The sequence below is a fragment of the Siphateles boraxobius genome, unplaced genomic scaffold (genome assembly GCF_051911475.1).
Source record: "Siphateles boraxobius isolate OS27281-9 unplaced genomic scaffold, OSU_SipBor_1 1, whole genome shotgun sequence".
Lineage (NCBI taxonomy): Eukaryota > Metazoa > Chordata > Actinopteri > Cypriniformes > Leuciscidae > Siphateles > Siphateles boraxobius.
Genome location: NW_027508699.1, coordinates 13,354,613 through 13,368,193, shown reverse-complemented (window position 1 = coordinate 13,368,193; position 13,581 = coordinate 13,354,613). Strand labels below are relative to the sequence as shown.

The window sequence follows — 13,581 nt, the reverse complement described above, 5'->3', positions numbered from 1 at the left end:
CGCGAGTAGGTGTGTGAACCCCTTCACTTACACAGACACACACGCATACACACAAACACATGCACCCTCGTCTCTCTCACGCGCCAGTCAGATCAATTGCGGCAATGCATCACATATGCTTAAACTTTCATGTAGCCACGCAACAATAATTTCAGCATGCATTCACTGTATACACCGCGACATGATGGAGGAACAAATATTGTATTGCAGTCTTTGCGAGACCTTGTTTGTATGTCACCTCTTCCAAATAGTTACAGACAACAACAAAAAATGAAATTCCCCAGCCTGCTTCTCCAAATCCACTCGTACTTTTGGGGAAGACTTTTTAATTGGCTACCAAAGTAATTGAGCATAGAACATTGTTGGCACTTATACTAAATGGGTAAAAATTGCAATAAATAGGCCTAGTTTTGGAGCCAAATGTTGGAGTTGGAATAAGTTTTTTTTGTTTGTTTTTTGAGAAATAAAAGCCAAATGCTTGATCATTTTACAGCCACATCATTTTCATTATGCATTATTTGTTTCAGTTGTTTAAAAACACACAAAAAATTATCCGATTAATCGATCGATTAAGTGCTAGATTAATCGATTACAAAAAGAATCGATAGCTGCAGCCCTAGACAAGTTTCTCGGCATCAGGGAAAGTGAGCATTGGGCGAAGTTTTGCAATGTTCCTAAGATGAAAGAAAGAGGTTTTACAAAGATGTTTCATGTGGGCCTCAAAGGTCAAGTGAGGGTCCATTCTAACACCAAGGTTTGTGACTGAGGAAGAGAGGTGGATGTCATGACCAGAGAAGGTGATGCTGGTGATGGTGGATTAGGGTTGTGCCGATAGACGATAGTATCGTGTATCGACGATGGTCCGAGATCTTGCCGATGGCAAATGCCTTTGACGATATCAACACGATAATTGGTTAGTTTACCGTTAATGTAATAAATTATTATTATTATTATAAATCTAATATTATTATAAAATAAATAATGGGAACTAGCCTACAATTAATTTGCCTTGCCTAAATTCATAACGACATCACCATAGACTAACACTTGCGACATCACCGACACGCGCGTATGAGGACTCCTCTAAGAAAATGTTTTTAAAACAGACTAAAAAAACTACATCCCACATCAAAACTGAATTTAAAGGTGATCCATTCACAATTTGTCAAGAGCTGTTTTAACAGACGCATCATTCTTATACAGATCCAAGATGAAAACGGCGTCGTTGTTCATCAGTATTTTGTTTCTATAGCACATTAACAAAACGTTTAATGGCACTAATAACACTAAAAACAATACAATTACTAAATAATAATAAATCACTAAAATGATATAGGCTAGTTTTTCAGTCATTAAAGTCAGTCAACAAGAGAAATATTGAGCCAGTAAATTAAGATAGTTGCTATAGCCTACCGTTATATCCATCGTCGTCACTGAGAGATGCCGAAAGCTCACTCCATTTTTACTTTCACTTTCAGGGAACGAGCGCGTTTACATGCGTTTACTCGTGCAAAAATAGCGTCAAAATGCTTCATCTGTAACGCATGAGAGGATATGTGTGTCCTCTCATTCTTCATTTCGCGCTAACATGTTGAAATACTCTGAGTAAGATACAAGAATGATTAGGATCTTTTTTTGTACCTCACCATAGCGGGAAATAACCTGATTTAGACTATTAATAAACACTCCACCTTTGCTAGCAAAATAGAAAAAGATTCTCATATAAAACGAAGTAATAAAACAAGCAAATTAATGAGTAAATAATCAAGTTAATAATCAAAGTGTAAAGTGAGCCCCGCCCCCTCACTATACTATCGTGTATCGCCGATCTCACAGGCTGACGATAGGAAAATGGAGCATATCCCCCAACACTATGGTGGATGACCGGGTCTGGTGCGGAGTGCCAACAAGAATGGCTTCCGTTTTTAAGCTGTTGAGTTGCAGAAAGTTAGCCGCCATCCACGTCTTCATCTCCTCCAGGCAGGTGGAAAGTGTGGAAGGTGCTGCAGAGGGGTTTGGATTTGTTTTGATGTAAATTTGGGTGTCATCAGCGGTGCAATTGAAAGATATTCCATGCTGGCTGATGACATGACCAAGGGGGAGCATGTACAGCGTGAAGAGGGTGGGGCCAAGGACAGATCCTTGAGGGACACCACAAGTGACAGAGTGTGTGTCCAATTTAGCAGCACCCAGGGATACCTACTCAGTTCTGTCCGTGAGATATGTAAACCAGGCCAGAGCAGTATCAGAGAGTCCAATGGAGGAGTGAAGGCGGTGTAGAAGATTATGGTGGTCCACGGTGTCAAATGCTGCGGTGAGATCGAGAAGGATGAGAAGTGATGGAGAGCCAGCATCAGCCGTCATCAGCAGGTCATTGGTGACCCTGACCAAGGCAGTTTCCGTACTGTGGCCCGAGCGAAAACCAGACTGGAGCTTCTCGTAAAGACTGTTTGTTATGAGCTGATTGTGAAGCTGAGCAGAAACTACCTTTTCCAGCACCTTTGACAGGAAACGGAGGTTGGAGATGGGCCGGTAGTTGGCTGGTACTTCGGGGTACAAGGCAGGGCTTTTTGAGTATTGGCTTAATGACCGCAGTTTTCAGAGACTTAGGGACTTGGCCAGATCGGAGAGACTGATTGATGATTTTGGTGATCAAGGGACTTATTCCAGCGGAATGACTTTTTATCAAGGCTCAGGGAAAAGGATCCAGATCACAGGTGGAAGGCTTCATCTTCCTTAGAAGGTCTTCGATGTCATGCTGAGTGATATCTGTAAAACAGCAAAGGAGCTGTGTAGTCCCAGATTGAGGGTCAGTGGATGTAACTGGGGGAACAGAGGGGCTAGGGAAAAGAGGGGGCAGGTGCGAGGGAGCAGATACAGCGGGGGGCTGGAGGGCAGGGGAGCTGGAGAAAAGGGAACAAATCTTTTCAACTTTTGATTTGAAGGAGATGAAGGTATTGCAATGCTCCTGCAAGTTCTCTGAGTGTAGGGGGATCTGAGGTTTGAGGAGATGATTTATAGTTGAGAAAAGTTGCTTGGAGTTGCAACGGTTCGATTCTCGATTTTACATTTATTTTTTTAAAGCCGAAACCGGCCAATCAGGATGCTCTCTGTCTTACATGCGCTTCATGAGGCACACACGCAAGGTCTCTCGCTCTCTCCCTCTCTGCCGTGCACACGCTATATGGTTTAGAGCACAGTTTTTTCTGTCTCGCATGCGCGCTCTTGCTCGCCCACAATAGATTCCGGGAGATTTTAACTATTTTGCGGGCATGGAGCCGCTATCAATATGCAGGAGACTCCCAGAACTTACGCGAGACTTACGTGGGATGTCTGCAAACTGTGGCTTTTTTTAAGCGCGAATGTTGTCACAGGGTCTCCGCGGGGTCTTAAAAAGTATTAAAAGTTGATAAATCAATTTAGAGAAAATTAAGGCCTTTAAAAAGTATTAAGTGTTAAATGCCATTTTCCAAGGTATTAAATTTTGTGTCATCTTTCGTTATGTATATTTGTCCATAAAGTATAAAGTTTGCCTGAATTTAAACATTGCGTTGGCGAATAGTGGGGTTCTGTGTAGTTTATGGAATCCTGCTAGATATGACGTCATCTGTAACTGCGCTTCATGACTTACTGCTGCGGGATAGCGCATATGTCCCGCACTGTTGTTAAACAACTTCGTTGACTAGTAGGGAAATTAAATATACGCAAAAAGCTTAAGTTGCATCTTAAGGTTTTCTTTCAGTTGAAAACATTAAACAATAGGCCTATGTGTAAACAAAAAAATGTAAAGAAGCATTTAAGATCAATCAGTACGAAAGGGGAAAAACGCTAATAAAACAGACCGTTCCACTTATCATACAGAACGAAGGTATACACTTGAGTCAACATAATATCTATCTTGTTTATATTGTTTCAATTTCATGTTGAGGAAAAACAATTATCTTCACATGCTCTAGTAGAAAACGCGCTGCCGCTGACAGACGTTGCAGCGACACAGTGACCGATAACAGAAAACGCGAAGTGCTGTTAGAAACTTGGTTGAGGACTGCTTCTTTAATGAAACTTAAAGGAAGCATATGTGTCAAAATCATTTTGCTATCAGTTAAGTAAGCCTAATCATCTCGCTCACTCGGATTCAGCTGTGCTACTGCAGTCGTCTATGCAGTTATGGACAGCTGTCTTTCCTCATTCGACTGCTGTTTGGATTTCATGTGATTTCTCATTGTGGTGCTGATATTATAACTCAGTATCATTAATTCATTTGATTAAAAGTAATTCCGTTTTGTATTTTTGCTCAGGTGGCGAAATATGTCCGCCCAATAGAAAAAAGTTTTGCTCAGCAAGAAAAAAAATTAGAGGGAACATTGGTCCCGACCTTAACCGGAACCATGCTATTGTGACAAAGTTCAATGTTTTTGCATTGTGATTTGTTACTGTTGTTAATTTTATTTACTTTTTAAAGTTCCTTTTATCTGAATCTTAACTTAAGCTCAGTGCTTTCCCAATAAATATGCAATATTATTAGGTATTGCACTTAAAACTAATTTAATCATAAAATAACTATTGGTTTGCATTTTTATGATTTAAAATTCCTCCGACCATCTGTAAAACTAAGTGGCACTGGTGCTACTGCTCTCTAATGTTAGTCTTGAGCACCTGATGCAATTGTGTTTTAGACAATGTCCGCACTGGAGTTCTGAACAAATGTCAATTGAATGAACCGTTGCAAATTGTAAATTGGTCAAATGTATTTTATATCACTGTTGGAATTGTTTTACTTTACAGATTTCTCACATCAGAGGATAAGAAGAAGCAGGGCATCCAGAGGGACAACGAGGTTCTTCTGCAGAGACGTAAAGATCAGGTTCAGCCGGGCGGTGCCACGCTCAGCGTCACTGTGCCCTACAGAGTGATCGACCAGCCGCTCAAACTGGCCCCACAGGACTGGTGAGCCGGCCTTTCACAATATCTAGAAGCAGAGCCTATACTTTTCTCGAGTACTGATGCACTAAATTATTTTTTCATAGACAAACAGCCTTTTTTTTCGCTAAATAAACTTTATATCTATTTTACAATTTAATAATCAAATGTAATACTCTATTAATACTACTTAATAGTTGTATAAAAACAAAATAAATGTAAAAAAAAATGTGTATATATATATATATGCATGCATGCATACATACATACATACATACATACATACATACACACATACATACATACATACATACATATACACACTTAAATAAATTAGAGTACAAACAATTATGTATATCTAAACATTAACTCGTTTTTATGACAGATTTATTCAAACAAATTAATTCAGATGTCACTAACAGGTTAAGTAAAAAATGACTGTAATAGTGCATACATTTAGCAAAATGCTCCTATCTAGTTATTTTTCTAGCTAACTATTAAGCTATGGCCATTGAATGGCTCTCCTGAGGTTAATGTGTCATTACATGACAAAGTTTACAAGTTGTTGTGTTGACGTCTTACTACGGTTGAGACACTTTGAGAGATTACATGAGACACACTGAGAGATTACATGAGACATGATACATTTCAGTAAATTGTACAGTTTCTTTCAAAATACCTTTTGATTTCCACGGCACAGTAAACGGCTTCAAACAACATTTATTGTTTGAATTTGAATTTCATGGTAAAATTATCAAAATTCCTATTAATATAAAAAGTATCAAAATATAGAGCTTATTGTGATTTATTGGATGGGAGGCGTGCTACAATTTTTTTTCATGCATCAACTGAAAGATTGATCTTGGGATTTAAGAATTGATTTGAGACTGTTGTTTGTTCACAGGGATCGTGTAGTGGCCGTCTTCGTACAGGGTCCTGCCTGGCAGTTTAAGGGCTGGCCATGGCTGCTGCCTGATGGATCTCCTGTGGATATATTTGCCAAAAGTGAGATTGCTCTGGGGAAACGCAACACATTATTTACGAGGGTTACTTAAATTTCACACACAAGGATTGGAAAGTCTGAAGACAAACAGGTCTTTGAAAGTACTTGAATTAAACAAGAACTAAATTTTGTTAGAGTAACATGGGCCTTTATGTGCTGCCAAAGCCAGAATGACGGAGAGATAATCTAAACTGATATATCCAACTGACTTAACTGACACATAGATGATATGCAAAAAAAAAAAAAACTGGTTCACCCCTAAAATCCACTGGATCCATAAGTGTTCTCTCTCTCTCTCTCTCTCTCTCTCTCTCTCTCTCTCTCTCTCTCTCTCCCTCCCTCCCTCTCCCCCCATTGGTTTTTAAACCCCTTACATTTAATTTTAGTAGACAGTGTATTACTTAAAGAGCTACTGTACGTGTCGATCATTATTGCAGTGATATTGACACTGTCCAAATTAACAGTAACAGTATTTTGAAATAAAATAAAAGGTGCTTTAGAAAGTCCTTTAAACAGGTGTTCATGACAGAGCAAAACCTGCACAATACACCACATTGGTAATGGTAAAGTGTTTTATGTAATGCTATTGTTTTAGTCCGAGCCTTTCACCTGAAGTACGATGAGGCACGGACGGACCCAAACGTACAGAAGTGGGACGTGACCGTGCTGGAGCTGAGCCACCACAAGCGACACTTGGACCGGCCCGTCTTCCTCCGCTTTTGGGAAACACTGGACAGGTCAGGATTGCAACTCCGTGTCCATCAATTGATGTCCTTTCACCTACATTTAGCATAGCACACACTGGAGAGGAATGGCTTCTGACAGTGTACTGTTGTCACACATGCACTACCAACGTGGCAATCTTTTTGGTACACACGCTCCTGGGCAAAAAAATGGTCCAAGACATAAATTGCAAAATATTTAGTGGTCTTTTAATAATTTTGACCATTTTAATCCCAAAACTCTGGTTGGGAAATTGGCAAAAATTGCAAAAATACTGAAGATAAATTAGCTGAGCATGGAATAGCCTTCCCCTTTGTTTTTTTTTAATGTTTAAACTGTGTGGGTAAACTTGCAGAAGGCTTTTACAGAACGAAGAGTGAGTTGTTCCACTCAATGTTGATGGCTTCAAACAGTTAATGAGTTGTTAAAAATGTCTCCCAGTTTAAGTTTAATGTCAGACCAAATACTCACTATAGGGTTTAAATCTGGACTCTTACCTGGCCAAAACATGAGCTTGATGGACTTGTGCTCAAACTGCCACTTGGTTGTCTTTGCAATTTGGGCAGGAGCATTGTCTTGTTAAAAAATATCATCTGATCATTCCTCTTTAGAAAAGATCTTGTGGGAAGCGAGCCATTCTGCAATATTCTCCTGTACTCCAAAGCACTTTTCACAGTGAAGCAGCTCCTCACACAATGACACAGTCTCTTCCTCCGTGCTCTGAAGTGTCTCAGATGAAGGAAATAATCCATTTATCGGCTTTAATATATCAGGCAAATTTTTTTTTATCAGGCTGATGACAATAACATTAAAAATGAACATATATCGTTCAATACCGGTATGGTGACCGATATTTCGTGCATCCCTAGTGTGGAGTCATGAACGATGTCTAAGGCCTTCACGTGTCTGCCAAAAACATGTATGAGGTGCAGTGAGGACAGAAATGAATTCTGACAAAATTGTATTTCTATGAGTGATTTAAAAGATTTATTAATTCAAAGACTTGTTTTGATGTATATACCACTGTTCAGATGTTGAGGGTTGGTATGATTATTTTATTCAAGACTGAATTTATTTGATCAAAATACAGTAAAAACAATAGTATAAAACCTGTATTTCAATTTAAAATAACTATTTTCAGTTTGAATATACACTTACCTAAAGGATTATTAGGAACACCTGTTCAATTTCTCATTAATGCAATTATCTAATCAACCAATCACATAACAGTTGCTTCAATGCATTTAGGGGTGTGGTCCTGGTCAAGACAATCTCCTGAACTCCAAACTGAATGTCAGAATGGGAAAGAAAGGTGATTTAAGCAATTTTGAGCGTGGCATGGTTGTTGGTGCCAGACGGGCCGCTCTGAGTATTTCACAATCTGCTCAGTTACTGGGATTTTCACGCACAACCATTTCTAGGGTTTACAAAGAATGGTGTGAAAAGGGAAAAACATCCAGTATGCGGCAGTCTTGTGGGCGAAAATGCCTTGTTGATGCTAGAGGTCAGAGGAGAATGGGCCGACTGATTCTAGCTGATAGAAGAGCAACTTTGACTGAAATAACCACTCGTTACAACCGAGGTATGCAGCAAAGCATTTGTGAAGCTACAACACGCACAACCTTGAGGTGGATGGGCTACAACAGCAGAAGACCCCACCGGGTACCACTCATCTCCACTACAAATAGGAAAAAGAGGCTACAATTTGCAAGAGCTCACCAAAATTGGACAGTTGAAGACTGGAAAAATGTTGCCTGGTCTGAGGAGTCTCGATTTCTGTTGAGACATTCAGAAGGTAGAGTCAAAATTTGGTGTAAACAGAATGAGTAACCCTTGTTACCACTGTGCAGGCTGGTGGTGATGGTGTAATGGTGTAGGGGATGTTTTCTTGGAACACTTTAGGCCCCTTAGTGCCAATTGGGCATCGTTTAAATGCCACGGCCTACCTGAGCATTGTTTCTGACCATGTCCATCCCTTTATGGCCACCATGTACCCCTCTGATGGCTTCTTCCAGCAGGATAATGCACCATGTCACAAAGCTCGAATCATTTCAAATTGGTTTCTTGAACATGACAATGAGTTCACTTTACTAAAATGGCCCCCACAGTCGCCAGATCTCAACCCAATAGAGCAACTTTGGGATGTGGTGGGATCTTTGCGAACGGGAGCTCCGTGCCCTTGATGTGCATCCCACAAATCTCCATCAACTGCAAGATGCTATCCTATCAATATGGGCGAACATTTCTAAAGAATGCTTTCAGCACCTTGTTGAATCAATGCCACGTAGAATTAAGGCAGTTCTGAAGGCGAAAGGGGGTCAAACACAGTATTAGTATGGTGTTCCTAATAATCCTTTAGGTGAGTGTATATTAAAAGGGTCTTGAACGGCATTTTTCCAATGTAGTCAGCACTGCATCGTATTTTATTTTCAGTCTCTCTGAAAAGCCTGAAAATGTTTTTCGACAAGTCTGCACTTCAAAATGTAATCGGAGGCATCTCTATTGTTTTGTTGCTGGAGTCTGTCTGGCGCCTGTGGTGTGTGTTGCAGTGCACTCATGTGCTTTCACATATATGCAGTGTTTGCAGTGCGGAACTGATCCTTTGCATACCACAAACAACATTTATTCATTCTTTTTTATTGCAGAATTTATTATTGCAATTCTCTTTGTACACAGTAAACTTGTACGGTCTTTCATAGATTTATTCACGTTTAAACACTGAATTTAAACAACATATTATTCAATCCATTACTTCTATATAATTCAATCCATTACTTCTATATAAATGTATATATTAATTTGCTCAAGCAAGTGGCAAAAACATTTACTTTTCTTATGCTAAAATCACAAACATTAAATTAAAACGGTAACATATAACGGCATTATAACGGCTTACTTTACAGTAAGGTTCATTAGTTAACATGAACTAAGAATGAGCAATACTTCTACAGCATTTATTAATATTAGTTTCAACATTTACTAATACATTATTAAAATCGAAGGTTGTATTTGTCAACATTAGTTAACCCACTGTGAACTAACATAATATAAATACAGCTGTTCATTTATTGTTCAACTAATGTTAACAAAGATTAATAAATACTGTAACACGCGTATTAACTAACATGAAAGAACAATGAGTAATATTACAATAAGGTTCATTAGTTAGCATTAGGTAGTGTTACCATTAAAACTTATATTTGGCAAAAACAGCTGACTGATTTTTTTCTTTAGCATTTAAATCTTTATATAAAAAGTCCCGCAGGTCGTACAGAACTTTGTTTCTCCACTTCAGCAACGAGTTTCATCATTGTGCAGCCGCCTTGTTCCCTGTAGTTCTCAGACCAACAGCCTGTCACGTGATGAACACTTTCTGTGGAGATGCACACACAGGCCTTGCACACACAGGCTAATATATCAAACTGTACAGTATCAAAAAATAAATATTTTAATTTTGATCGCATCAGTTATTTTTGCTTTTGGTATTTTGCTGTTCTTTGCTAAAAGTATAATTTTATTTATAATTTAAGTATAATTTAATTAAATGCGTTTGATGAGATTACTACATTTTCATGTCAATCTGTTAATTTTACGTTCTAAGACTTTTGACTTCTGAAACTTAGAGGTTATTGTACTATAGAAATATCCTGCTATATACCAAAAGAACAAGGGAAATTTGATTTCATATCAAATGGAATTCATAACCTCTTTAAAAATGTAATTTATTCCTACAGCAAGCTGAATTTTCAGCATCATTACTCCAGTCTTCAGTGTCACATGATCCTTCAGAAATCATATGATGATTTCCTGATCAAGAAACATTTATTATATCAATATTGAAACTGTTGTGCTGCTTACCATTTTGTGTAAACCGTGATGCTTTTCCAATAATTTTTTTAATCGAAAGTTCAAAACATAACATTGTAACATTAAAACATTGTTACATTATCTTTAGTGTCTTTGCAGAATAAGTCTTAATCTTACTGATCACAAACTTTTGAACAGTACTGTAAATCATTGCATTACTTTAGAAGTTAAGTTGTTTTTATTTCCATCTTACTGATCATATTTCTGTTTCTCTTGACCTACAGTCCACATCAAATAATTGAGTTTTTGGTGCATGTAAACATGTTACATGGCGTTTTTGAATGTTGCATAGTGTCTTTTGAAGTTTCTTGTTGTGAAAATGAGAATTGTTTGATTTCAGTTTGAAATAATTGGCTAATTTAATGCTTGAGAAATGAAACTTCATATTGTCCAGCTCAAATAATAATTTCAGTAGAATTCTATAGCTAATTATCCCTCTATTTTCGCTCCAGATACATGGTCAAACACAAGGCCCATCTGAGGTTCTGAGACAGCTGTCAGCTCATCGAGGCCATGGAGATCTTCAAGATGGACCACTAGACCCCCGTTCCTCTCAGCCCCCCTGTAAGCACTTTGGACTTTGGATTTCCATCTGCTTCCCCTTCTGCTGACACCAGTATGAGTTGTAGTCTCTTCCTCCACCTGGAGATGAACAGGTCAGGGTGAGCAAGAGGAAATTTGGATGTTTGGGTTGGTCCTTGTCATGTTTTCTCAGTAGATTTGTATTTTTCAATTGTAAAGCAGTTGGTAATCAAGGCAGATTCAAAAGGAGATATTGATGCTTTTTTTCTCTCTCTTTTTTTTTGTTAAAACTGGATAATGGAGACCCATTAAAAATGGTGACTCGCTGATATGAATAAAATGAATGCTATGTCTAAAAGCTCTTGTAATAATCAACTCAATTTGTTCCCTTTTTTTGTCCTTTTTTCTGCCTTCTGTTCTATGAAGCGTAGAGTAGTGCATTGAAGTTTACTGCACAAAAGCAAATGGTAAATTTAAGTCAGACTAGAAGAAGGCCTTGTGGTTTAGGGTTGAGATACCCTTGTTCAAAACCAACAAGACCACAAATAATTATCAAAAAATAAATATCTAGGATGCTACGGTTATATAAAATCTGTACTTCAGATTGTTCATGGTCAATATGCTCTGTAATTCTGCAGTATGTTGGAAAATTTGGGAAAGTTTTACCCTGAAACCCAAGTACTGCTTGCGTTTAATTGCTATTTTTGAAATGGAAAATTCAGTTGCTTCCACAAGGCAAAGTCAGTTATCTACAAGGGTACACGGTTTTTTTTTTTTTTTTTTGATGGTTTGTTTTGTATAAATGCATTTAAAAGTAATGTTTGTTTTTAAACATTTCTGTTGAATGTGGATTATTATTGAATAAAATTAAAAAGTATTAACAAGTGGTGATGCATGTCTTTCCTCTGTTTCATTAGAGCCTGTAATAAGTTTGCAAGGCTTACACTGTCTCTACACTGGATGTGACAAATCACCAACATTAAACAATTTCTGCCATATTCTATGCACTTGCGCACAGTGCTACTTTTGACAACAGTAGAAATGGATTTGGAACTTTTTGCATTGAAGTGTAAACGGCCTCCAGCTCGACAACGTTCATGCCTGTAGATGTGGTGTTACAATATACTTACAAACAATACTTATTACTAGTCATGCATACGACTTTCATTTTAGAAGTACAAAAGGTAGATTGTTCTCAGTATGAGGTCACATTTACTGTTGATTATGAAAATTATTAGTAACCAGTAAAGTCAGAACTGGCTTTTAAACTCTCAATTGGAAGAAATGAAGTCAGAATTGTGAGATATAAAATCTCAATTGCAAGAAAAAAAATCAAATAGTGATATAAAAATGACCCTTTTCATTCCGTGGTGGAAACACGCTTTCATACCTACATCTCAAACTGCCCCATGGTGATTTGCCATACGGCACTAACATAATGAAAGACATTTAATTGATATTTTTGTAGTTTCTCATTTTAATATAGCTTTTTGCATCTAATCATCTGACTAGAATGGTGTTTGCACAACAGAAGTCCAATAATGATGCTATTTGCATGGATCAAGTTTTGCAAACGTGGTATTACGTGGTAAGATGTGAGCTTCCTCCTCTTATTAACCAGTTTAGTTAGTTCAGCTGCTGGCAGTTGGATTAAATCAAGCGTACAGCCATTTTGTGTTTGCTGGTCCACTGACAGGGTTTATTTTTGTCTGTTTGTTGGCATTACAGTGGTCGTCATCAGAAGAAGAAATATTATGCTTGTGTAGTGAAGAGCAACGTATGCATGGATTAAATTGGCCCTGGCAAAGCCAGACTAAAGCTGTAAAAAAAACAACAACAAAATTGGATCTAACACTGATATAAGGAAGAGAGACTATTATCAAAGTCTGGTCTTTCAAGTTGAGAATATTGCACATTTTGACATGTAGTTAGTCGTATTGCAACAATAGTCTATGGGAACCCATTTCTGCCACAAAAAATGCTTTGGTTAAAACAATTATGATTAAAAAAAATGCTTTGGTAAAACAATTATAACAAGAAAAATAATACAAAGTCATTACAAGATAAATTATTTTATAATTTTTATATATTTTATAATTTATAAGAAATTATTTCAGTCATGGTTATAACAAAAATTACTTGGTCACGACTGGATTTTCACAATTACGAGATCAATTTAGATGTCACTTGATGGTCAATATTTTGACATGTTGAAATTGACATGTCAATTTAGACTTAGGGAAATTATAGAACTTAAGTCGACGTTTCAATGATTATTTTGAATTGGTATCTAAAAAACAAAATTCTTTTATGGCAGAAATGAGTTTCCACAGTACAGGTCCTTCTCAAAAAATTAGCATATTGTGATAAAGTTCATTATTTTCCATAATGTAATGATACAAATTAAACTTTCATATATTTTAGATCCATTGCACACCAACTAAAATATTTCAGGTCTTTTATTGTTTTAATACTGATGATTTTGGCATACAGCTCATGAAAACCCAAAATTCCTGTCTCAAAAAATTAGCATATCATGAAAAGGT

At 37.5% G+C, this 13,581-nt stretch overlaps 1 protein-coding gene across 1 annotated transcript in view; it reads left to right on the top strand.

Moving 5' to 3' along the window:
- The window catches only part of cdc73 (cell division cycle 73, Paf1/RNA polymerase II complex component, homolog (S. cerevisiae)), a 49,479-nt gene extending 37,560 nt beyond the window's left edge, over nucleotides 1–11,919 (top strand). The window contains exons 14-17 of the mRNA XM_077215665.1: nucleotides 4,786–4,947; nucleotides 5,825–5,925; nucleotides 6,519–6,660; nucleotides 10,966–11,919. Coding sequence (XP_077071780.1) covers nucleotides 4,786–4,947; nucleotides 5,825–5,925; nucleotides 6,519–6,660; nucleotides 10,966–11,002 — 442 coding nt within the window. The 3' untranslated portion in view covers nucleotides 11,003–11,919. The remainder of the gene's footprint in view (nucleotides 1–4,785; nucleotides 4,948–5,824; nucleotides 5,926–6,518; nucleotides 6,661–10,965) is intronic.
- The last annotated feature ends 1,662 nt before the right edge of the window (nucleotides 11,920–13,581 follow it).